At 49.8% G+C, this 25,059-nt stretch overlaps 1 protein-coding gene across 1 annotated transcript in view; it reads left to right on the top strand.

Annotated features, from left to right (window-relative positions):
• The window catches only part of GPR107 (G protein-coupled receptor 107), a 60,037-nt gene that overhangs the window by 24,522 nt on the left and 10,456 nt on the right, over nt 1-25,059 (top strand). Inside the window, exons 10-16 of the mRNA XM_086324515.1 lie at nt 940-1,015; nt 2,575-2,648; nt 3,039-3,156; nt 5,305-5,435; nt 8,829-8,872; nt 22,006-22,055; nt 24,075-24,158. Of these exons, the coding sequence (XP_086180641.1) occupies nt 940-1,015; nt 2,575-2,648; nt 3,039-3,156; nt 5,305-5,435; nt 8,829-8,872; nt 22,006-22,055; nt 24,075-24,158 (577 nt within the window). The remainder of the gene's footprint in view (nt 1-939; nt 1,016-2,574; nt 2,649-3,038; nt 3,157-5,304; nt 5,436-8,828; nt 8,873-22,005; nt 22,056-24,074; nt 24,159-25,059) is intronic.

Below are 25,059 nucleotides of genomic sequence, written 5' to 3'. Positions count from 1 at the left end.
CTCATTTATTATATAGGTTTGAGCTGAGGTTGGTTTTTTTTTTCCTCCAGTGCCAGTTATTAAGCAGCCTATTCTTTTCCCATTGACTTGGTGTCACCTTAAATATTAAGCTTCCATACATGCACAAATCTATCTCTAAGCTTTCTAGTCTGTTCTGTTGGTTTACTTCTCTGATGCTCACTGTCCCCCATATTTTAACTGGTGTATCTTTGCAGATTGTGTTGATATCAGAGAGTGGGAATTCCCCCTGTCGTTCTTCCTCAAGTCTTTGCTTTCTTTCATAGGGTTTAAAACTTTTTCCCTGTCATGGTTTTGTGTGTCTCACAGGTTAACTCCTAGGGCGAGGCGGGAAGGGGTAGAGGAATTGAATGTCTGGCAGCCTGAGGGTGGACTAGTGCCCGTAGAGGATGTGGAGGGGAGTGGGTGCTGTGTCTCACTGGCCTGGTGTGTTTGGCAGGTTCCAGCCTTGAGGGGACAGAGAGGGGCACGGTCTTTTACCATCCCTGCTACCTAGCACCAAGCCCACCTCTCCTCTGGGCTAGCAATTTTCCCTAGAGCTGTGCCCAGTCACCTCTGCCTTCTTGGGGATTTTGTGCCATTTTCATAGATCCATCTGCCTCTTTCTTGCCTCTGTGGGCTTTCCAGGGTGGTTTCCGGAGAGGAAACTGGCAACCTGTTTAGATTTCTATCTTATCAGGCCTGGGAACCCATTGTGCATAACTTGGCTCCATTCACAGAGTTGGATTACATGGTAGAGATGACTTGGAACCCCATTCCACGCCTTCTCTGCTGGCAGCAACCACTTTTTAAAAAAGCTTTGTGTTTGTGGTTTGCTTAGATCATATTTATGACTTCCTTATAAATATATGGTGGGTGGGGCTTCAGCTATCCTTTGGGAGTGTAAAATTGTCCTTAAATTCTTTTCTTTCTGTTTTATAGGAATGATGTATTTAAAATTCACTGGCTGATGGCTGCCCTTCCTTTCACCAAGTCTCTTTCCTTGGTGTTCCACGCAGTACGTATTCATGTTTTGGAGTCATTTATGAAATACCTATACTATCAGGGAAAATAAGTTGGAAGACAGGCTACATCCAACAACAGATAAAAGAATGCCTTTGCCATGAAGCCTCCTTTGGTCCAGGAAGGGCTGGTCATGGGATAAATCATCATAGCCTCCCTAGTGCTAGACTTAAGACATCTTTAGATATTATCTACAGACTCAGAGTTTTCTCTTGTAGGTGTTTATTTTTTCACCCTTCTAGTCATTTCTTGAGATTAGAGGGCCACCTCATGAATTGTTTCCACAGCTTCCTTTATTTTTTGAAATATTCCCCCATGTTCCCATTTGATTTGAAATTCACTGTTAGCATACTTGTTTGAGAAGATTGAGGCATAAGAATTGAGTCAAGCTCTGAATGTTTAGTGCCGATGCAGACTGAAATGAGCCAGCCCGTGGGAGACAATCACAGCTTCCCCACTTTGTAGGCCTGCGAGATATCTATGGGCCCCATCTGTGAGGGTGACAGTCTCCAGACTCTCAGGAGCCTACTGCCCTTAAAAATGTTGTCCTAGAAAAAGTAATAACGTATCCAGTTGTAATTTCAAGAAATGACGATTATTTGGCTAGTTTCCCATTTGGATTAAGGTAAAAAGATTCCTTCTGGAATCATGCAGATGACGAGTCATGGGATTCTTGGGTCACTTTCATATCCAGACAGCCACGTGAGGAGGAATGAAAGGTGCACGAAGGAACTGATGTCAGCTTTGGGCGTCCTGCCTGCAAGCATTTGGGGCACTACTGAAGCTGGCCACTTTAGTGGAAATTCATTGGTAGCTTCAGGTAGCTCTAAATTTACAGGTTTGGTTCTTTTTTTCCCCCCAAAGAAAACAGAGTTGAAGCTGGGTGGTTCCACATAGGTTTTTTAACTGAGTTATTTCTTATGTAAGCAGCAAGGCTATGACAGAGAAAGCTGTTGCCTGGGATTGAAAATACCTGTGACATTTGGAGGATTTTTTTGTTTTTTGGTTTTTTACATCTTTACTTTTATATATTAATTCATTAATTAGCCATTTAGTACCGCTTGCGGAATCTCAGTTCCCCTGCCCAAGGATTGAACCCGGGACCCAGCAGTGAAAACCTGGACTCCTAACTACCAGGGACTCCCTTGGAGATTTCTTATAAGAAGAGAATAGGCAGCCATTTGCCAGAGTGAATCATCTGCCTCAAGAGAGGGACCTTGGGACTTGCTTGCCGGAACAGAGGTTAAGACTCCATGCTTCAACTGCAGGGGCTGCACGTTCGATCCCTGGTCAGGGACTAAGATCCCACGTGGTATGCAGTGGGGCCAAAAAAAAGAGAGGGACCTGGACTAGGGGTTAGTGACGTGGAGCCCTTCTATCTAGTTTCTCAAGCTCCCTGCCGTTCGCAGTGCGCTCACACGCTTCACTGTGCGTCCGCAAGTGCAGGGTTAGGGAGTGGGGGCGGGTATCCCCGTCACAAGGGCCTCTGGTGGCGTTTCCTGTGGGTAAGGCATTGGTAGACGACCTTTCTGAGACGCACTTGTTTTCTTGCAGATCGACTACCACTACATCTCCTCCCAGGGCTTCCCGATTGAAGGGTGGGCTGTGGTGTACTACATCACTCACCTGTGAGTACTGAGAGCGCCTCGGGAAGTACCCGTCCTGTGACATAATGGCTGGGCAAGGCTGGGGAGCCGAGCTTGCAGGAGACCTGCCCCAGGGCGAGGGAGATGGCCCCGCCCTCCAGGGCCGTCGTGTGGCATGTGGATGGCTGTCCTGACTGGAGAACTTGGGGCTGTCAGCATGTTCCCAAAGAGGCCTTCCAGCACAGCAATGGGCCGTGTAGCTAACTATTTCTGTGCCGGAAAAGAAACGCTGTTCACTGACGTGCGTTCCCTATGTCTGGCCATCTGTCTTTTGGAGGAAGTGCATGAAACCATAGAATGAGCTGTAGACTGTGACTCAGAGTGAAAGGCTAAAGAGACCTGTTGATGTCTGTTCATTCTTCCCTTTTGCAGCTTGAAGGGGGCACTGCTGTTCATCACCATTGCGCTCATCGGCACTGGCTGGGCTTTCATTAAGCACATCCTTTCTGATAAAGACAAGAAGGTCTTCATGGTTGTCATCCCGCTGCAGGTAAAGGATCCCTAACCCTGCTCGTCCTCCTTCTCTCGAGCCTTTGCTGGGCTTAGCTCCAGGCCTGTCTGGGGAGAGGGAGTTGGGTCTCCTGGAAAACCCCCTCCTCTGCCTTTGGGGTTGAAGCCTGGGCCTGTCTTTCTGGATTCTGATGGACCCAGATCTCAGGTTCTTGCACTGGGAGATGCTCCACCATCCGTCGTCTTTAAACAGCACATGAACAGGGAGCTGCTGAGAAGTTAGGGAAATGTACTGCTGCCTTTTCTGCATCTGATGGTCCTCTTAGCAGAGAAGCTTGGGTACACCATGACTTGGTTAACGATTTCTTTTTTTTCTGGCTGTGCTGCTCGTCTTGCAGGATCTTAGTTCCCCAACCAGGGATTGAACCTGGACCATGGCAGTGAAAGCACTAAGTCCTAACCACTGGACCGCCAGGAAATTCCCAGCAAATTATTGTAAAATGTGAATGATACCAGTGAGTTTCCACAAGGTAGAATACGAGACATTGGGGCAAATGTTTATTAAGAGCTGCATGTGTCTGGGGCCTTGGACTGAGGCCAGCTTTATAAAACTGTGAGCCCTTCAGGAGAGGAACTTTGTCTTACGCGTAGCAGTCTTATTGGAGGTAGAAGCTGGACGTGAAGGATGCATGATAAACAGATCCCGGCAGGGACACACAGCTCCTCAGCTCTGCTTGGCCAGAGAGCATCTGATTGATAAAGTCGTTCTCGCCCGTGATCGTTTGGGGCCCACTGCAAGTGTGGCGGGTGAGGATTGGAGTGGTGCCACTCCCCAGGCACCCAGGGCAGCCCGCTCACCTGGTGATTGATGGTTTGGCAGTGTTTGTGGCAAAACCGTCTTCACTTTCAATCATCACAGACATGTGTTAGTGCCACGTAAATGCTACAGACCGGTCTCTGTAGGTTTCCAACGAGAGAGTATTCACTTCAATTCAGATGATCTGGAAGAGCTGTCTGGTGGAGATGGGCCTGGCCTAGATTTTAAGGAAGGACACGTGACGGAGGCAAACGTGACAACGTGGGGCGAGCAGGAGAGGCTGAGGCGCTGGACGGGCCTTGGCTGTTGAGCCACCACGGCCACTTCTCTGCCGGGTAGTGTTCTCCAGCCTGCCAAGGCCTCAAGAGCTGGGAGACGGTGGCTGGGGTCCTGCCCCGTCTCCCCCTCCGCCCAGGAGCGGCTGCCCTCCCCTTCAGCCCCACTCTTCTTCACGCAGCCCGGAGTGACGTAATGGAGGCTCTTCCCAGCTTTCCCTCTTCTGTTCCCCAGAAGGAACAAAAACACAAGGTTACAAGGCAGGTCACTCTGAGGAAGCAAGGCCATTTAGACAATCAAATATAAGGAAGTAACGAGTATTTCAATGCAAGGGCTGGTCTGGGAAGTCCTTGAACATCAGCCTTGACAAGTTGAAACTGTTTCCTTCTGGTCATGGGAGCCAGTGCACGTTCCTGAGTAGGGAGTGGGCGAAGCAGACCACGCGTTTCAGGAGCACTCTTGGCGCTTGGTCCCACACCAGTGCCTCGGGAACCCCTCGTGCCTTGTGTCCAGCGTGCGACCTGAGGGCGAAATGGAATTCAGCTGTTTATTTCCCGGTTTGCCTTCTTAGACGGAGCCACAGATGCAGACCTGTACAACGGACCAGGCTTCTGGAGGAGCCCAGAGGCTGGGTGTCATTGGGAGACTGAAATTTCAGGCTAATTTTTGCATTTGTATTAAGTGTGGCTTCAGTGATGATTTAACTGATATGTCCTAGACGGAAAGAGAAACTACCCTTCTAAGTCATAGCACGACGGGTTTCCCATTTTTGTGGCATTATGGAGAATTCCCTGGAGAGCAGTGAAGCAGAGTGTTTGGGACCACGGACTTTGCATGGAGCAGAGGTGGGGTTCCTCTGCTTTCTTACCTAGTGATAATCTTCCGAAGAATAGTTCATCGGATGTGTTTCCCTTGTGCTCAGAGGTGTCACAGGTTTTAAACTGTTGCCTTCTGTCTGACCAGCCGAGGGACTTTTCATAGCATGCTAATCGCTTAATGACAGGACGGAGCAGCACAGCCCAGCCTGTAGGCCCGGGTGTCCGCCGCCCCGGGGCTCTGTCTCACAGATCTGTCCACGCTTCCTGTGTCCCACAGGTCCTGGCCAATGTGGCCTACATCATCATAGAGTCCACCGAGGAGGGGACGACAGAGTACGGCCTGTGGAAGGACTCCCTGTTTCTGGTTGACCTGCTGTGCTGCGGGGCCATCCTCTTCCCGGTGGTGTGGTGAGTGCCCCTGGGCGGGGAGGCCACTCCTGCGCCACGGGCATGTCCATCCAGCCTGGCAGCTGGACCCGCCGAACCCAAACTGGTCAGAGTCACCCGGGGCCCACGACAGCTTCCTGGGTCCCAGGCTGACCTGAGTTAGTCTCCAGGCTGGACCGGGGAGTTTGTGTCTCTGTTAGGTTCCTCAGGGGACTGCAGTAGTGCTCACCTGGCACCGACTTTTAGCACTTCAGATGCTGGAGAAGGGTTTGGAGACGAGAACTCAGTAGCAACATAAAACAGCCGTGTGAATTTGAAGGAAAGGGAGTTGAAGTTGAAGGAAGCCTACAGATGGCCTCTTCTTGCCAAGTTAGATGGAAACTGAGGAAGTGCGTCACATGAAACCAGGGGCAGTTCTCAGCCCATAGACGTGGTGTCGTCAGATGGACTCGCTGCACTCCTGGGGTTGGCAGACTATGGATGCATGTGCTGGGCTTTGACTATGTAAAGACGTGTTAGTGCCAAGTCAGCGACTGAAGAGGAAGAATATCCTCAGAGCGCATCCAAGTGAAGGAAATTCTTGCTTCAATAGGAAGAAAGAAAGTAGCGAAAGAAAGGCTCACAGAAATCAGACGCTCGCCCTCATTATGGTCTAGTTCTGTGGCCACTTGAAAGCAATCGGTTCTTTTAGAATAAAGTTTTAAAAAATAGACTTAGCTGTCTTCTCTCAGAAGTGAGATGTTCCCATACTGCAGTGCCCCGCACAGTGAATTAGTATTTTTATGCTCCTGGAGTTGATGGGGTCGTTCATTATTCCGATTATTTAGAACCTGGTGTCAGTGGAGTGTAATCCTCGTTTCAGTCAGTTAGATCCACTTTTTAAAAGTTTATTGGGGCCCACTGGATGTTACTTGCGGCCTGTGGGATCTAGTTTCCTGACCAAGGATCAAGACTGGGCCCCTGCATTTGGAGCACAGAGTCTTAACTGCTGGTCCACCGGGAAAGTCCCAAGCATGTTAGATTCACTCTTAACCTAACTCATACATCACACATGTTCACATATCAGTTCAGCAGACAGCTGCCTGCTTAGGAGAGAGCATAAATGAGTCTTCTTAGTCTCCACAACCGCCCCGTATCCTGTTCAGGAATAGCGACCCACACATTTGAAACAGGACGACTAGCATCGTCTCCAGTTGGAAAGAGCGTCTTCCTACTAGGGCACAGAGCCTCAGCCCCCACTCTGACGTCTGTCACCCTCAGCACGCTAACATAGAAGGGACCTGTGGGGAGGTTCCCTGGTGGTCCAGTGGTTAGGACTCTGAGCTTCCACTGCTGGGGGCTCCGGTTGGAATCCCTGGTCCGGGAACTAGGATCCTGCAAGCCACAGAGTGCGGCCAAAAAAGAAGGGACCTGGGAAATTGAGGAAGGCCGAGACGCACTGTGGAGCTACAAGGGGTCACTTCCTGCTGGTCATTGATTGCAACACTAAGGAGCAGATGCCAAATGGCAAGATTCTTCACGGTAGATGTTCTGAAAATTGCTGTAAAATGAGAAAAACTCAAGTACTGGAGAGGTAATTTAAGAAACTCAGGATTTCTTTTGGACACTCAGATTCAGCCAGCATCGGTTTGCGTCATCTTTGTGCTCCTTAATTTCACGTGTTGTGCCATTCGGTTCTCCGAGGTGGGCAGACTACAGGGTTTTGGGGAGGAATGACTTACTCACAGTCCAGTCGAGAGTGGTTGGCTGGGCTAGGTCTGCAGCCCAGGTCCATGAGACCCCGGCCCTCCCGCTGCAGCGGGTCTGCTCGCGCTGTGCCCTTCCTCTCAGACAGTCCCTCCTTCCGTGCCTTTCAGCTCTGCCTGGAATGCTGGTCCACACCTTCCTTAAGAACGTTCCTGTTCCCCTGTCTGAACTGTACTAATGGTAATTAGTTGCCAGCACTTCCTAGCTGGAAAAGACTCCTTGGAGGCCAGCATTTTTTCAGCAAAGTTAGAAGTTTGCATGAATCCTTGTGCTCACAGCCCCCAGATCTAGGCTTTAGAGGTCGGCCTGTGACCTTATAGGGTCCGTTCTCTCCAGGTGGCAGGTGAGCTCCCTGAACCTGCATTGTCTTAGTCCGTTTGGGGTGCGGGCATAGCTGTGGGACTGAGATTAGATATTAGGCTGGTGAAAAGTAATTGCAGTTTTGGACCGTGAATTTTATTTATTTATTTATTTTTTTTAATTTTTTTTTGGACCGTGAATTTTAAATCACTGTGTGTGCTTAGTTGTTCGGTCATGTCTGACTGTTTGCGACCCAATGGACTTAGCCTGCCAGACACCTCTGTCCATGGGGATTCTCCAGGCAAGAATACTGGAGCTGGTTGCCATGCCCTCCTCCAGGGAATCTTCCCAACCCAGGGATTGAATCCAGGTCTCCTGCATTGCAGATGGATTCTTTACTGTTTGAGTCGCCAGGGAAGCCCTTAAATCACTATAACTATGCTCAAGCACAGCTTTATTAATCAAAATAGGAACCGTTACCATCAACACATTTTTGCCAACGAGAAATAAGTTTGTTTATTCTTGTAGCATAAAAACCCATGCTTTGGGATTCAGCGAGCTCTTGGAAAGCATTTTCTGCCTCCTGCTGGTTCTGGAAGCATTTTCCCTGCAAGAAGTTGTCAAGATGCTTGAAGGAATGGTAGTCATTTCCCTAGTTTAAAATAAATATAAAATAAACAGCAAGTAATAAAGCGAGGAATGTGCATTAAAGTGATGTATAACATAACCACATTTATTTAAGAATGTATTCCAAAATCAAACAGCAAAGTTCAACAGTGCAAAACCATAGTTACTTTTGCACCAACCTAACAGAAGATGCAATGGAGAAGGCAGTGGCACCCCACTCCAGTACTATTGCCTGGAAAATCCCATGCATGGAGGAGCCTGGTAGGCTGCAGTCCATGAGGTCGCTAAGAGTCCGGCACGACTGAGCGACTTCACTTTCACGCATTGGAGAAGGAAATGGAAACCCACTCCAATGTTCTTGCCTGGAGAATCCCAGGGATGGAGGAGCCTGGTAGGCTGCCGTCTATGGGGTCGCACAGTCAGATACGACTGAAGCGACTTAGCAGCAACAGAAGATGCAGACTGCTCACGACTGTGTTTTGATCTCTCCCCTCACACCAGGCCCTTGCCAGACTTCTTGCAGCCAGCAGAGGGCGTCTTTAACTCTCAGGCTTGAGAGCCACACATGCCTGAGGCTTGGTTGTCAACCATCACCATGTCTAGGGAGTGCTCTATAAAGTCATCCATTCCAGCCTTTCAGTTTCTGTGGAGAAATTCAAGGCCTCAAGTTACTAGCTCTGAAAATGGAGAGGAATGCAAATTCATTAGCTAACCTTTTGTTCTGCAAATGTTTATTTTTAGGTCAATCAGGCATTTACAAGAAGCATCAGCCACAGATGGAAAAGGCAAGTTCCTTTGTGTTCTTTTTGTTCTTTTGGCCAGCCTTCCCTAAAGCCTCGTGCCTGGGCACTGCGGAGGGGGAGAGGGAAGGCGGGGGCCCACGATGCTGACTTCCTGTGGGGAGGGGTGGGTGGGCAGGGGCTTTGTAAGAGCAGCCCGGTTGTTGGGTCGCGAGGCAGGTGGGGAGCGTTGCTGAGCCCAGCTGTATAAGGCTTGGGGGTGACTGCTTACCAGATGATTCACCGCATTTCCATTCGTGAGTGTGATCCTCACCTTCTCAAAACTGAGTCAGGAGGAGCAAACGTTGTCTTGGAAGGACCAGATAACACCTCCCCGTGCGAACAGAAGGTTTTATGGATCCGGGATGGCTATGTGTAAAGCGTCCCTTCCTGCTGACTTAACACGCTTTCAAAATAGATGTGTCGGTATTAATTTAAAAAGAGACTGATGCCAGAAAGAACCTCTAAAGCGCTCTGATTTTTAAGTTGTCGTGCAGTTAGAACCCTCCTGCATCTTGGTTTTCCGACCCGGCCTCCTAAGTCAGAAAAGAAACCACAGAGAAAGTGTTGTGTGTGTCTCTGGGCTTATTTGAATCATGTCCAGGACTGCAGGGTGCCGTGGGCCAAGTGGGGATTTCAGGCCACAGGGGTCAAAGAGCCAGACTCGCAAAGGTCCCACCTGCCTCTGGATCCATGAAGTCACACACCCAGTGCTGTACTAATGTTCTTTAAGGCAGATTATTCACTTGTCGTTAGATAAAATATGTTGTCGATCTGTTTTCTGATTGTAAAAGTAATGTGGATTCATTTTGGAAAATTTGGTTAATAGTAGGTAGGAATCCTCCTTCACACTTGCTGTACAACGAGTATCATATCATTTTCTCTACTTTGAATTAACCTGACTTCAAGCCTTCCCACCAGTGTCAGGCACAGTCTGGGGTTCTTACTGAGAGCACAGTACACAGTCCGGGGCCCAGAGTAGTTCCTGTTGAGATTCCTGCTATCCGGGTCTTGCTGTGGGTAGCCTGGTGTGTGAAGGTCATGCCAGGCTGGGAGCCCCAGTCAGTGCTCAGATTCCAGGCTCCCAAGGTCCCTCGGCTCCCCGGGGGGCCACAGGCCCACCCCTCGCAGAATGTGCCAGCTCATTTTCTTTCTTGTCCCAGGAAATAGCTCTTTTGTGTTTTTTACTGTCTTCTTTCAAAGGCCCTGGGTTCCCTTCTCCCTCTGGAATGCCCTCGGTGATAGATTCTTTTCAGTGAGCTGAAGCTGGACTGTGCTCTGCAGAAATCTTTTGCTTTTAGCCTGGCTACATAGCCTTCCTCTGAGCCGTGGATATCAGAGAACTCTCCTGCCTTCTCTCAATGGATAAAGGAAAGCTACAGAAAACAAACCACAAATGAGAGTCTTCATAAAGCATCTTGGCACAAACAAGAGAATCCAAAGTAGAAAAAAAAACCCACCTTCTGGGAATACGTATTGTTTGGGCGTTTTCTTGACTTTATTTTTTTCCTTCTTCTATGCATGTTGTATGTAAAGTTAGTTTTATTATTATTTTTAACGTGTACATACTGCTGTATTTATTTACTTATTTATTTTTTGGTCGGGTTTGATCTTTGTTGCTGCTCGCGGTCTTTCTTCAGTCGAGGGGCGTGGGCTTCTCACTGCGGCAGCTTCTCTTGTTCTGGAGTGTGGGCTCGAGGCACGTGGGCCTCCACAGTTGCAGCAAGTCGGCTCAGTACTTGTGGCTTGTGGGCCTCGTTGCCCCGGGGCACATGGAGCTTCCACGGACCAGGCATGGGCTGTGTCCCTTGTGTTGGCCGGTGGATTCTTACCCACCACACCACCAGGGGAGTCCTGTTTTATTATTTTTGTAACTTAATAGATCTTTCTCTGACTTTAATGTGTTGAGATGTGACATTTTAACTTTTTGTTTTAATCTTTTTACACTTGTGGTTCTGGGTTCATTTTTCTGACTATTCAACTGAAAATGTCTAAAAACCCCAAGGGTAATGTCCTCCAGTTCAGTTTTATCTGTCTTCCTCTTCCCCTTGGTGAGTTCCTGGCTCTTCCTCAGCGCTGCCTGCTCCCGTTCTCTCCGCCGTCCTGACCCTCTGACGCCTCTCTGCCTTTTCCACCTTCCTTTTAGAGGACTTGAAGGGTGACTGTGGCAGTTAATTATCTCTGTGACCATTTATTTCATGAGAAGTTGACCGTTGGCTGAGCATCCAGTGAAGTGTTCTCCGTGGGGTAGATGGTGCAGCCAGGAGGGGTCACCCCTGTCCGCCCACATCCGTAGTGAAGAGAAGCATCGTGGAGCAGGCATGCTTTTGTCATCGTTGAGGGCACACGAGGCAGTTTCCTATTCCTTCCACCAGGTGACAGCAAGGGGCCTCTTGAGTGGAGGGCCAGTCTGAGAGCCGGAAGTCGTGAGGGCACACCAGGGCTCGCGTCCACCATTCTCAGGGGGACAGGCCATTAAGAAAGCACCCATTTCCTATCAGCAGATATCTCAAACCCTTTGAAAGGGGGACAGAGTAGATGAGAATAGGAGTGTCTTCTTGGTCCGAGTTCTTTCATTGAACTGACTTAGGCTGGGGGATGCTTTTGAGCTCATCTTCAGATGCATATTTCACTCTGTACTTTGAAAACTATGACCCTTGCAGAGTCAGGGCAGCTGTGTCCCTGCGATTGATGTCTCCCCTGCAGAGAACTCAGGGACAGCTGGCTGTGCTGGCAGGCCCTCTTCAGGCGTGACTGCTGAGTGGCCGTGCCCCGCTCTGCCGCCCAGGACAGCGGTGAGGCGGCACGGGCAGGCTCGAATGAGCACACCGCCCTTGGGCCCCTGGGTCTGGAATGCGGTGTTGCCCCTCTGCTCCTCCGTTCGCCCTTCCTGAGATCTTGCCCATCCTTGAGACAGCTGACAGAGTGAAGCCCGTAGACGATAACATCTCCTACTGGATTTGGAAGCTTTTCGCTGGATGGAGCCTGACACTTTGGTTCTTATTCTTAGGCTCATTATTCCACTGACTAATTACATGACCTTGACAGTGACTTGGCTTAAGAATGATAGCTTCTTAAGAATGTGCCGTCCAGGCTGACTGATGGCAAGCGGGGGAAGCGCTGCTTGTCGTCGTTCTCCCTGCACTTGGGGTTCACGGTGCTTTCAGAGAGGTGGGTTTGGAGTTGTTGACTTCTTCGTCTCTGGATTCCTTCTGACTGAAGCTGAGAGAGTATGAAGGAGAGCATGAAGGGCGAAGCTGCCCACTGTCCTGAAGTCATGCGTTTGTCTCCTCTGTCATACACGGTGGCTCTTCTCACGTCCTTTGTCATTTAGAGTCACTGCTGCGATGCATTCTGAGAGGCGGCTTCACGGAGTCTTCACAGGCACGTCCGACTCTGCTGCCGCTGCGTTTCAAGCCTGCCAGGAATCGCCGTCTCTGCCCTTGAGCCTGCCTTCCTATTCCCTTCTCTTTCTCCAGTGTCATTACCTCAGAGGGTGCCTTGGGGATACACACCCTGTGTCTAATTAACAGTCTCTGCTTCTGAGCATCTCCCTCCCCCCCACCCCCTTGAGTTTCTGAGGAAAATTTCAGAGGATGCGTTCTGGGGAATCTTTGCTTTCATATAAGCTTCAAAAGCCCTGAAACAAATGGTGGTTGGCTGGTTGCTGGGGGAGTGGAGAAGTGGCTTCATTCCAGCCACCGCCATGTTCCGAAAGTAGCTGTGACCTCAAGAGGTCACAGCGGTTCGTCAGGGCAACCGTCCTCCAGAGGGTCCTCGGGGTCAGAACTTTCTTCGTAGTGCGACGTCATCAGCCTTCTTTGCTGTTGATCTTTGCACTGACGGCGCAGAAGCACTGGTGGGTAAACCAGCTGGAGCCTCAGCAGGCTGCACAGCCGGGGCACCAAACTGCTGTGGCCGCTGCCTTCTCATTTCACCTCCTCGCAGGGGTGGAGAAGGCGCATGTCACTGAAGAGAGCCCTTGATGAGTTAGGAGAAACTTTTAACGTCGGTACATCGCAGCCCTTGGACTATGTCTTTCACCGCTCCGTGTGGAATGGGACATGCCCAGGAAGCACTTCTGCTTCCATCTGGAGCGTGGTGGTCATCTTGAGGAAAAGCACGTGTGCAGTTGTGTGAGCTGTGAGCTCCGCTAGCTGCTTTCTCTCAGGACGTATTTTGGGCTGTGCTGGGCCTTTGTTACTTTTGCACGGGCTTTCTCTGGTTGGGGTGTGAGATCTTCCCGTGGCAGCGGCTTCTCTTGTGGAGCACGGGCTCTAGGGAGCACGGGCTTCAGTAGTCGTGGCACACAGGCCCCGCAGCATGTAGCATCTTCCCAGACCCAGGAATCAACCCATGTCGCCTGCGTTGGCAGGCAGATTCCTAACCATGGAAGGCCGAGGGAAGGAATGATGACGGTCAGACTAGTTACTCAGGCCTGGGCTTTTGACAGACATTTTCTTGAAAATGAATGAAGTGTGTATGTCACTTCAGGAAAACAAAAAGTATATGTTGTCAGTGATCTCATTTTCGCTTAAAAACACAGGTTTTAATTTAGGAAAACGTAGAATCTACCCCTGTAAACTTGACGGCTTCCCAATTTTTAACAGACATCTGATATGAACAGAGGTGATATTAATAAATGTAAATATTTTATGATGAAGAGTTTCAGTATTTTAGAGATCTCCTTTAACTCAGTGAGAATATTTTCCACCTGATGAATGCATGTTACACATGCATGAATAAAAGATCTGTTCAAAGTTTGAGATGGACCAGCGGATTTTACTGTGACATTGTGAAAGTTCATTGCTAGTTTCAGATTTCCCATCTTAGTTATCTTTAAGAAGCTACCACTTGTCAAGCTTTAATGCAAAATCAAAGACGACTGTTTGCAGTTCTCTGAGAAGGCCTGCCTCTGATCAGGCCCTATTTTTTTTTTGTTTTATAAACTTCAATCAGAACACTCCCTTACACCAGATTGAAGGCAGAAGCAAATATGAGAATCCAGTTCTGTTCTATTAGGCCAGACGTTAAAGGGATTTACAAAAATGGGAAACAGTTTTACTCTTCTCCTGAAATTTGAGTTTTCTATTTTATGAGGAAAACATTGTTTATATTAACACATAATGGATTTATTTTTGTTAACCTATAAATGAATTATTAAATATTTAAAAAACTTGTGTCAGTTTCTAATACGGTAGGTCCTGGTAGACTTGACCCACAGTAACAGAAGCTCTTGAAAGTGGGAAGGGGTCCCGAGACCAAAAGTCTGGGAGCTGTGTGTTAGGAATGAGACTTGTTGAGGCTCTGCTGGTCACGAGGGCCATGAGCGGGAGCAGAAGGCTGCCTGGCTCTCTGCTCCTGTGCCCGCTGAGCCTGTTTCAGACTTAGTTGGCCATATTCTTGTGACGAAGATGCCTGTTCATTCTGGACAATTAATGGCGGGGGGAAATGTTTTATTTGGGTTTATTCATATAAATAGGCCAAACAAAAAACCCACCGCTGAGAAAGGAAGAGAAATAACCCTCTGCCTGTTTTTGTAGATAAAGTTTTATTGGAACACAGCTGTGTCCCTGTGTACGTCTGTGGTCTGTGGCTGCTTTTGTGCTGCGGTGGCAGGGCTGAGGGGCTGTGGCAGAGACCACCCGGCCCAGAGGGTCTGAAACACTTGCTCTCCAGCCCGTACAAAGAGTTTGCCGGCTCCTGGCTGCTGTAGACATTCAAGAGATACTGTCTTAGAAACCACACCTACAGTGTAGCGGTGTTGACTGACTTCACTCTGTACTGAGCACTAAGAAAACTGTAAAGCTCACACTGCTTTTAACTATTTACTGAACTCCAGCTCTGTGTCCAGAACTGTGTGTGTTGTTGTTTGATTGGAACAATAACTTTTATGTCATCCTCTGCCCTGATATTTTCCTAACCTGTTACTCTAATGGGAATCCATGATTTTCTTTAAGTAACCCGATGGCTCTCTCTCTGGGTGGTGTGACAGAAGCATTCATAAAACGCCCGCATCTCCTATGGTGTGAGGTGAGGTGGCGTAGGTCAGGCGTGAGGTGAGGGGGCATGGGTCAAGCCTTTGGAGGGTTCCATCCTGTGCTCAGGGCTGCCTTACCAAAGCACGTGGCAACCTTCTGACTCTGCTGTTTGTCCCGTGGTGTCCGTGATGCCCTACCCCGGCATGTGGCACCCAGCACCACAGGTGTGGGCAGGGTTGTATGGCCTTCAGCAAAATTTCAAACAAGTCTGTGACCCTTGGGAGGGTGAAAACTATGGCTAAGTAGACTGTCATTAGAATGAGAGAAAAAAAATATCTAGTTTTTGAGATTGGCTTAATACAGTGATTTTTAATTTCTTTAAACTCCAAAACCTTTCCCATCTCAGATCACCCAAAATTCCTCTCTGTCGTCATCCTGGTCACAGCTTCTGGTCAACATTTTGAAATAGTCACTTAACCGGGGATACCACCCTGAGTATGTGTAACCTACAGCGGAAAGCAACGGGGCCTCTCACATCCCAAGGCTGAGAACCCGCCTCGTCACGGACACACCGCCGGTTTTTAGCCTGTGTGCGCTCCATCGCTCAGTGGTGTCTGACTGACTCTTCGCAACCCCATGGGCTGTAGCCCACCAGGCTCCTCTGTCCATGGGATACTCCAGGCAAGAATATTGGAGTGGGTTGCTATGCCCTCCTCCAGGGGATCTTCCTGACCCAGGGATCGAACCCATGTCTCTTGGGTCTGCTGCACTGGCATTCTTTACCACTATGCCACCTGGGAAGCCCCTGTGTTTTATTAGGTCTTTGAAACATTGGGGACGTAATTGCCTGAGGGGTCCCTCCCTCGGCCCCCGGCAGGCCTGCTCAGCCATCTGGGTTCTTTGTCTGGAGGGTATCAGCACGCATTTGACTCCGGGTCTCGAGGCAGACACAGTTGAAAGCAGCTCTTGTCGACTGCTGCAGCGCTCAGGGAGGTCAGGTTATCTTCTTGCAGAGACGTTGTCTGCTGCTGACCAGGCTGTGTCTTCAAGCAGTAGGATGTCTATCCATCTTCCTCGCCACAGTGGACTGAATACGTGCCGTAGGCACAGCCTTGGGGGTGGGGAGGGTGGGGCCCAGACATGCTGCTCAGCGCAGCTCATCATGGTGGCTGCTGGAGACGCTGTGATGGGGTGAGTGCTGACTGCAGCAGAGGCGGAGACTGCTCGGCCCTGAGGACCTTCAGCCCCTAGCAGGGGCTTCTCTGGTGCAGTTCCAGAGCAGAAGGGAAGAGAGAGGCAGAAGCATGCTTGACTCAGCAAAGCTCTTCGCAGAGTTACTTTCCTGTCAGCCACTCTCTGGGGCCATTCTTGTTTCTTTTTACTAGTCATTGAAGGTAAGCTTTTGCTTACAAGGAGATGTGCGCAGAGCTCATAACTGTTCAGTGACTTTTGATCACTCCTGGGTCACTGGAGTGGATGTTTTAAGTGGATTTTGGAAACATTTTGCACCACTTTTTCACATGAGCCTCAACAGAGTGAAGGTCAAAAATTTCATCCTGTTAGGAGTCCTTTTTTCTTAGCAGACCCTTTCCTGCCCTGGTTCCTGATACCTTCTCTGTGAGATAGGTTAGTGGGGTCTCTTCTTAATGAGGCCAGAAGGCGCCCCGTGAGCTAATCGCTCCCCAGAAAGGATGCTTTTGGAGCAGGGTGGTCCCAGGTCAGGAGTGGCCAGGCTCTCTTAGGTCTGTCCCCCACCCAGAGCAGGCCCACGTCCGGAGTGGAGGCAGACTGTGGAGCCCGTACTGTTGAGAGTGAGTCAGCCCGAGTCTCCCACTGGCTTGGCTTTGCTATCACACTCATTTCTGTAATTTTTGTATTTGACTCAGAATTCCTCCAAAGCAGCAGGGAGGAAGCAGGGAAAAAGCTGATGGGTAGGGCAGATGTGTTTAAGCCTCGAGGCTTTCTGGGAAAGGATTGTTTGGGAAATTTTCCACCTGTAGGTGACTCTTGTGGGCCTTCGCCTCTGTGTGTCCCATAGATCTACCCGTATTAACCCCTCAGGATGGATCTCTGGCAGCTCCCGGGCATTGATGAGCATTTCAAGCCACCATCGTGTCCCCAGGCTACTGGTGAATTTACAAGGCTGTGAATTGCCTTTCTTTCAGCACAAAGTGTGGGGATTAAAAGCTTGGTCCTTGGAGAGAGGGTCTTGGGTTTAAGCGGTGCCCTCCTTACTTGCAAGCTATGTGACCTTGGTAATGTACTGAACCCTACAGGCCTGAATCCTTCACGTATGAGGCATTGGAGGCGATGCCCCTGCCCTCATAGAGTCTTTTGTGAGGATCACATGAGATGAAGCTTGAAGGGTGTGCAGCCTGGTGCCTGGTTACTGCTCAGTAGATGTGACGACCAGCTTGTTGTTGTTGAGTTGCTCAGTCGTGTCTCTTGGCAACCCTGTGACTGTAGCCTGCCAGGCCCCTCTGTTTATGGGATTTCCCAGGCAAGAACTGGAGTAGGTTACCATTTTCTTCTCCAGGGTATCTTCCCGACCCAGGGATCGAACCTGTGTTTTCTGCATTGGCAGGCAGATTCTTTACCATCTGAGCCACCAGAGAAGCCCTGTGACAGCCAGCCCTATTGTTTTTTTCATGGTCCCGGTTCCAGGACCATCAGGGAAGACCACTTGGGGAGTAAGGGCACGGTCTGTCTTCTTGCCAGCCTGTGTAGTAACCTTGTGGTGTAAAGAGGGAAGGTGAGGTGACGGTCCAGGGAGGGGGTGGCCTTTCCTCTGGACGGCTTACATCTGCTCATGTGCTGCTGCGTCAGAGGACTATCTTGTTAAGCATGTGAGAGGCCTGGGCTCCTCCTGCCTTGGCGGGCACCTGTTCTGTTCCCATCGGTAAAAACTGTCTGCCAGAACCCAGAGTCAAGGCTGTTTTCCTGAGCATGAGTGGGAGGGAGAGGAACCCTCAAGCCATAGCCTTGTAGGAGCTCTTGAAGTGGCTGGGCTGCTCCCCTTCCTTGCCTCCCATCCCTGTCCTTCCCCGATCCCTGGGAGGCTTTTCAGAACCTTCCAGCCCGGCCCAGTTCCAGAAGAGTCGGGGGCAAGTTGGGCATCTGTCTTATCGGTAAAGCCCTCCAGGGCATTCTGGTGCTTACCCTAGTTAAGAGCCATTGCCGGGAAGAAGTTGTAACCCACCGTAAAGAAATTCTCCCATGAAGGCGATTGATGCCCAGAGAAGGCAGTGCAGACTGGGCACAGGCCTACGGTGTTCTGATGCTGCAGGGATCGGAGTGCAGGTCTCCTGGTTCCTGTCCGAGGGATTTTTCCTGCCACCACACTCATTCTTTTACCATATTTGCTGCTCCTCGTGGTGGGTCAGAAATAGCCCAGACCCGGCGAGCCTACACTCCCGCGGGAGCCCAGCCCCGCCGTGGTCCTTAACTGCCGGGAAAGCTTTTCTGGAAGGAAAGCCAAGGGAGGCTTGAGATTCCAGGCTGCGACCTGCTCCATCACTGCTCCTTGCATCATGCTGGCGAGGCTGCCCCCTCGGAGCCGGTACCTCCCCCGCCCAGCAGGCTGACGCAGCGTGTGCATACGGCTGCCCCGCTGCCAGGAGAGCCCGGGGCCACCGCTGGTTCCCAGTCACTTACGAGAGCCTGGGCTCCTGCCAGTGGTGGCAGCTGCTGCAGCGCAGTCACTACCGGACTGGAACTGCATCCACTTGAACAAAACAGGAGTTGGGGGTGCTCACTCTTTGCGCAGCTGAAAATCAAAGTACAGCTTCGGCTGGCCCTCCGTCACTGTTGTTCCCACACCCTACACACCGCAGGTCCTGTAGTGCTGTAGTATTTACCATCGGGGAAAGAAATCCGCATGTTTGACCTGAACCGGAGCAGCTCGAATCTGTGTTGCTCAGGGATCAAGTTAATCCTAATATAATCCTAGTGCTTTAACATCAGACGCTCCTCCACTGCTTAAACCCGTGTGCTGTTTGGTTTCCACGTACCGCCTCATCCATCCCTCAATAGCCCCAGTGGTAGGTGGTGGCGGTGGTCTTGTATTACAGGTGAAGGAACTGAGGCTCAGAGAAGTCAGCCGACTTATCTGAGGTCACACAGCCCGTAAGCAACACAGATGGAATTTGAACCCAAGGTGTTCGGATGTGCAGGGCCTGTGCTGTTACCCACTTATTTCTCACAATAAGTGAGCTTCATTCCTGCCTTCGCAGCCTGGGTTGTGGCAAGAACACCTTATGGGACCCCGGAGCCTGATCCCATAAGCAGCAGTCTCGCAAACAGATGTCTTTCTCGTGACTGGAAGTGACGTCCGTCGTGACGGGTGGGTTTGCAGATCAAACTTGAGCTCTGTGCGTTGCGACTGCGTCTGTCAGAGTCACCGCTGATTGTTCCTAAGGTCCATTTACTCATCTTAGCACAGCCCTGGGATGGCCTGGTGGCGTTGCCCATGCTGGTGTTTCCCCGTAGGGCCTGGACGTGGGTGTGCAGGCTCACTTGTCGTGTGCTTCCTGGCCTGCCTCTCTTCCGAGTGTCTGATGGGCAGCCTGCTGGCACGCGTCCCAGGGAGGTAGCAATGTGGTGCCTTCCTGTCCTCTCCTCTCCTCTCACCCCCACGAGACCCGCAGTGTCCTAACCCCCTGCCTCCTCTTGGTCAGCTCTGCCTCTGCCCCTGATTTCCTTCCCTGTGATGGCGGCAGGGAGGGGGGGTGGATTCAGACTTCCCCTGAAGAATTCTCCGGTATCCTCAATGTCACCCCTGCTCCCCAGCCACTAAGACGAGGTCACCTTGTTCCCCACTCTGCACTGACAGGGACCCCACCACATCTTAGAGGAACCTCCAAAAATTCAAAGGTTTTGCTCTCAGTTGGATTCTATTCTTTCTTTTTTTTTGAGCCACACCGCATGTCTTGTGGGATCTTAGTTCCTTGGCCAGGGATTGAGCCCACACCCTGGCAGTGAAAGAGCAGTCTTAACTACTGGACCATCAGGGAACTCCCTGGGCTCTTATTCTTAATTCTTCCATCCTTTCTTCAAAGAGGTTGTTCAAAAATGCTAATGTGATCCAGGCTCTGCCCTGCTCGAGACCCTCGAGGCTCCCTGGGGCCTTGGCACCCTCAAGGAGGGCCGCTTGTGGTCTGTGTCTGACTCAGTCTCGGGTTTTGTCCTCCACCCAGCAGAGTCCCCTGCCTCTCTGGCACCTCCAGACCTGGGTGCCTGCTCCTCCCAAGCGTCCTCTTGGCTCGACCTCTCCACTCTCACTCCCTCCTGAGCCCCAGTCAGGCCTCTGCTGGGACACCACCTCCTTTGGGAATCCTGACCCTCCCCGCTGTCCCCTTGGTCTGCCTCGGGAGCCCTTCATTGGGGGTGGCCATGGCAACCATGCACATCCCGGCACAGCACCTTGAAGTCCAGGAATAGAAACACGCCGCTTCTTTCCTTTGGGTTCTTGCTGAAGCAAAGGCAGGAGTTTCATTTGCCAGGATCTATTTCAGCAAGCAAAATTCAGAAGAGACTTCTAAAGCGTTTTCATCATTTAAATGGTCCGATTGTTGGTGCCATTCTTTCTCAATTACTCACGATGACGCAGATTAAACGTCCAAATGTAGGAGCGATTTGCTTGTGTGGAAGGGCCCCAGGTCTCAGAGGCCACCTGGATTTGTGGGGCAGAGTGCAGCACGAGCCAGCCGTCTCTTTGACCGCTGCCGGCGTGAGCAGATTCGTGCACGTGCACAGGAGGAACACTGCTTTATACAAACGTGCAGAGTTTTAAATCTGGTGACACAGTTATCTGTCACTTCTTGGTGTAAACATCTTGTCCTCAGTGAAACCTCTCCTGTCCTGCAGGCAGTGGGGAGTCCCTGACCCCACACCGCACCGCCCGGGTCTCTGTGGGCCGGGCGTGGTGAGGGGGCGGCCCTGATCCAGCGCCTCTCCTTCCCTGAGGGATGGAAGCCGCTGCCCCTGGGGCAGGCTCCGCAGTCACCGCTGCATCCCGGGGCCCAGCCCAGAGTCAGCGTAGATTAAAAAGGACAGAGAACCAGAGAGACATAATAACAGCAGGACCACCAGAGGGGTTGCTCGATAAGAGAGCTTTGGGTTATCTGGCTCCTTCATTTAGCTCCTTCAGGTGCTACATGAATGCGTGAGTCCATCGCGCTGTAGACACGGGTGTCAGAGCCTCTCAGTTTGGGGCATTAGAATTGCCCAGATTTTTTGAACCTCATCGGCCCACTCTGTTTCTCAGAGCAGGTTCTTACAGATACTATTAGTTGGTGATCACCTTGAAGGTTAATTTAGGATTTCAGGAATCTCTTTGGGAACCTAAGCTCAACTGCCCCCCCACTAATCACAAGCCAGAGGAGGGAGACGGGAAGTCAATCCGTCACCATCCACAGTTCCATTCCTAAAGGGAACCAGTAATTAAATGCCGTTAAGCAAAATTAATTTGCCTCCTGCCGGAAGGTTGATGATGAATGAAAGGCTCGCTAATCAGAGAGGGAGCTAGGCTACCCTCTGTGGTCATCAATATTTCATGGCGGTTGGTGGTGGCAGGAAGTTAGCTGTTCCTGGCTCCCTGACCTTGAGCACTCTGGGAGGTAGGACAAAGCTGGGGAGGTCGTTTTTAAAGGGTTTGTTTTGTTACAAGACACAGTGAAAACCTAAGTGAAATTTGCAACACACACCCATGGGTTAATTGGGTTTACACCCTCAGTTAGCTGGAGAGTCCCCTGAGACCATTCCTAATAGAGTTGCAGCTCTGTAGCCGCAGTGGCAGAGCTGAAATGTTTAATGATGGCTTTGCGGGTTGGAAGAGTCGGGATTTATAGTGTCTGCTAATTTCTGTGGTGTCACTATCCTCCCAGGAAGGCCGTTTAAAGCTTCTGAACCCGGGATGGGAAGGAGCGCTGGTTTGCTGGAGCTGGGGGCGCCAGCCTGCTGCCCCCACGACTCCCAGATCCTTCCTGGAGATGGGGGGAGACCCTGCCAGGCTTCATGTCCAGAACCACAGAGGTGCCCCCTGGTGGCGCCCCCATCTGCGTTAGCCTCGGCCTCTGGACCGCGAGTGTGCTTGCTGGTGACAAGCTTTAAAAATGAGAAAAGCAGCAGCCTCTCATGGTGTTGTCTTCTTCTCCCCAGCTGCTATTAACTTAGCGAAGCTGAAACTTTTCAGACATTACTACGTCTTGGTGAGTAAAAAATCCCTAAGTCTGTGAATAAGGTCAATTCAAGAAATAGAGCTAATGAACTAGCTCCCCGGAGTACCTGAGTTACTTACTACTAGGTTTTAGTTTTACATCTGGCTTTACATACTCAGAAAAGTAACACATGCTTGATAGTTTTTAAATGCAGAATGATAGGAACACAGTGAAAGCCATTTATGACCCTGAACCTTCTGTTCCTTCCCTTTTCTTACTCCTCCCCCAGGTATTACAGTTTACAGTTCAGTCATTATTTCTCTAGATTCTTTTCTAGGCAAACGCCATGTACAGGCGAACGCCATGCATAGCTGTTCCTTTAACTTTTTTAAAAAATTGGCTTACAAAATTGGGATCATGTCTAAAAACATGACTGAAGTGAACACAAAAAGTCCATATAAGCGTACCACCAAAAGGAGAACTTGCTATAAAATATAGGGTCATAATTTCCCGGAATGTATAAGCTATGGATCTCCTAGAATTTTGCTTGCCTACTTCCAGACGAAAGTTTCAGAGTAGTTTTCATCTGTGGTTTTGGCACTGACTGTCACTCTGCACAGTCCCTTCCCCGTAAGCCTGTCTGTCTGCCCTGGGCACAGCCCAGTGAGCTGTCCGCTCCGGTGGGTCCACATGTTGAATCCTTGTCATGGCCTTCTTTCTAGGGCACTTAGGATGACTGGTCCTTCCTCTTGACTGTAGACCTCGAACATTCACAGGATCTCCTGAAGGGACTAAAAGCCATTGTTTTCCCCGTATGGTTTTATTTTGCTGTTATTGCTGGAAAACATTTCTCAAAGCCTGGGACTGAAAAACTGTTAGCCTTTGGGGCTGGAAATCGGTGGGTTATGTATGAGAATTTTATTTTCTTGGGCTCCAAAATCACTGTGGACAGTGACTACAACGAAATTAGAAGACACTTACTCCTTTAAAGGACATCTGACACACCCAGATAGCTTATTAAAAAGCAGAGACATCATTTTGTCGACTAAGGTCCATGAAGTCAAAGCTGTGGTTTTTCCAGTAGTCATGTAAGGATGTGAGAGTTGGACCATAAAGAAGGCTGAGCGCTGAAGAATTGATGCTTTTGAATTGTGGTGCTGGAGAAGACTCTTGAGAGAGTCACTTCGACTGCAAGGAGTTCAAACCAGTCAATCCTATAGGAAATCAACCCTGAATATTCATTGGAAGGAAGGATGCTGAAGCTCTAATACTTTGGCCACCTGATGAGAAGAGCTGACTCATTGGAAAAGACCCTGATGCTGGGAAAGATTGAGGGCAAAAGGAGAAGGGGCCACAGAGGATGAATGGTTGGATGGCATTGCCAACTCAATGAACATAAGTTTGAGCAAACTCTGGGAGATAGTGAAGGGAAGCTTGGCATGCTGCAGTCCACGGGGTCACAAAGAGTTGGACATGACTTAGCAACTGAACACCACCACCACCAAAAATGTATGAGAATTAGGTGAGAAGGAGGTTACTCAGGAGTTAAGAGCAAAATATCCTGTTCACGAAAGTGATTGTTATCAATATCTTAGTCACCTAGAGAAAAAGAGGACATCCTCTCAAGTAGTGGAGAGTTTCTCTCTCTGCTGATTTATTAATCAGCACTGCTGCTGCTGCTAAGTCGCTTCAGTCGTGTCCGACTCTGTGCGACCCCATAGACGGCAGCCCACCAGGCTCCCCCGTCCCTGGGATTCTCCAGGCAAGAACACTGGAGTGGGTTGCCATTTCCTTCTCCAGTGCATGAAAGTGAAAAGTGAAAGTGAAGTCGCTCAGTCGTGTCTGACTCTTCGTGACTCCATGGACTGCAGCCCACCAGGCTCCTCTGACCATGGGATTTTCTAGGCAAAAGTACTGGAGTGGGGTGCCATTGCCTTCTCTGATTAATTAGCACTGTAAGTGTCAAGTAATTTTCTTTAGGTAGCTGCTTTCCCCTTAGCAGACGGTTGGAAGAAAGCAGTGCTATGATTTCTGCACTGACTTTATTCTTGTCTCTCTGTTCCTCATTAGATCGTATGTTACATATACTTCACCAGGATTATTGCATTTCTCCTCAAACTCGCTGTTCCGTTCCAGTGGAAGTGGCTCTACCAGGTATGCGGCTCAGGGGACAGTGCCAGGGAACTTGTGTCTGAGCAGGAAGTCTCAGGGTAACTTGAGATGGTTCCAGATTTATTTGGCAGTGGCCATTAAGACCGTCTGTCTCTTCTGGTCCACAGTTAAGATGTGTTTGTCCAGGAAAGCTGCTGGATTACGTGAGAAATCTGGAACTGATGTAGTTTTCAATTTTAAAAGTCCTTGAAGAGAAAAAAAACCCCAGGCAGAGAAAGCCTTGCCCAGTATAATTCAAACCTCAATGAAATGGGGCCCAATCCTTCAGTTATAGGGCTTAGAATAGCTTAGAATCCAGACCTCCCTTCTTCTTGCCTATTGTTATTATTTCAGTAATAAAGTTGTCTTTGTAGTATTCTAGAGCTAGTTTAACTACTGGATAGTCACCAAATGATTTAGAGACTAGTTTTTGGAAGCTCTCACTTGGTGCTTTGGACGTTATAGGGAAATGTATGTATATAATGAGCTCTTCAAAGATGCCAGTGAAGACTTAAAGCAAGGACTCTCAAATGTCCTCTCTGGGAAGAAGTGAAAGTCATTCAGTCATGTCCGACTCTTTGCGACCCCATGAACTATACAGTCAGTGGAATTCTGTGGGACAGAATACTGGAGTGGATAGCTTTTCCCTTCTCCAAGGGATCTTCCCAGTCCAGGGATTGAACCTTCAGGGATTGAATCTCCCACGTGGCAGGTGGATTCTTTACCAGCTGAGCCACAAGGGAAGCCCTCTCTAGGCAGAAGGCTTCAGCAAGTCCCCTAAGGAACATGGTCCCCAATGGTCAGCTTTGCGTTTGAGTGGCAGATCAGTGAGCGGTGGGTTACTGGGGGGCGGGGTGGGGGGCAGTTTGTTTGGTTCCACTGCTTTCTGAAGAGCGATATTCTA

The sequence above is a fragment of the Bos grunniens genome, chromosome 11 (assembly GCF_055505025.1).
Source record: "Bos grunniens cultivar Pamir isolate PY7600 chromosome 11, Bosgru_T2T1.0, whole genome shotgun sequence".
Classification (NCBI taxonomy): Eukaryota; Metazoa; Chordata; class Mammalia; order Artiodactyla; family Bovidae; genus Bos; species Bos grunniens.
This window is presented reverse-complemented; position numbering and strand designations above follow the sequence as displayed.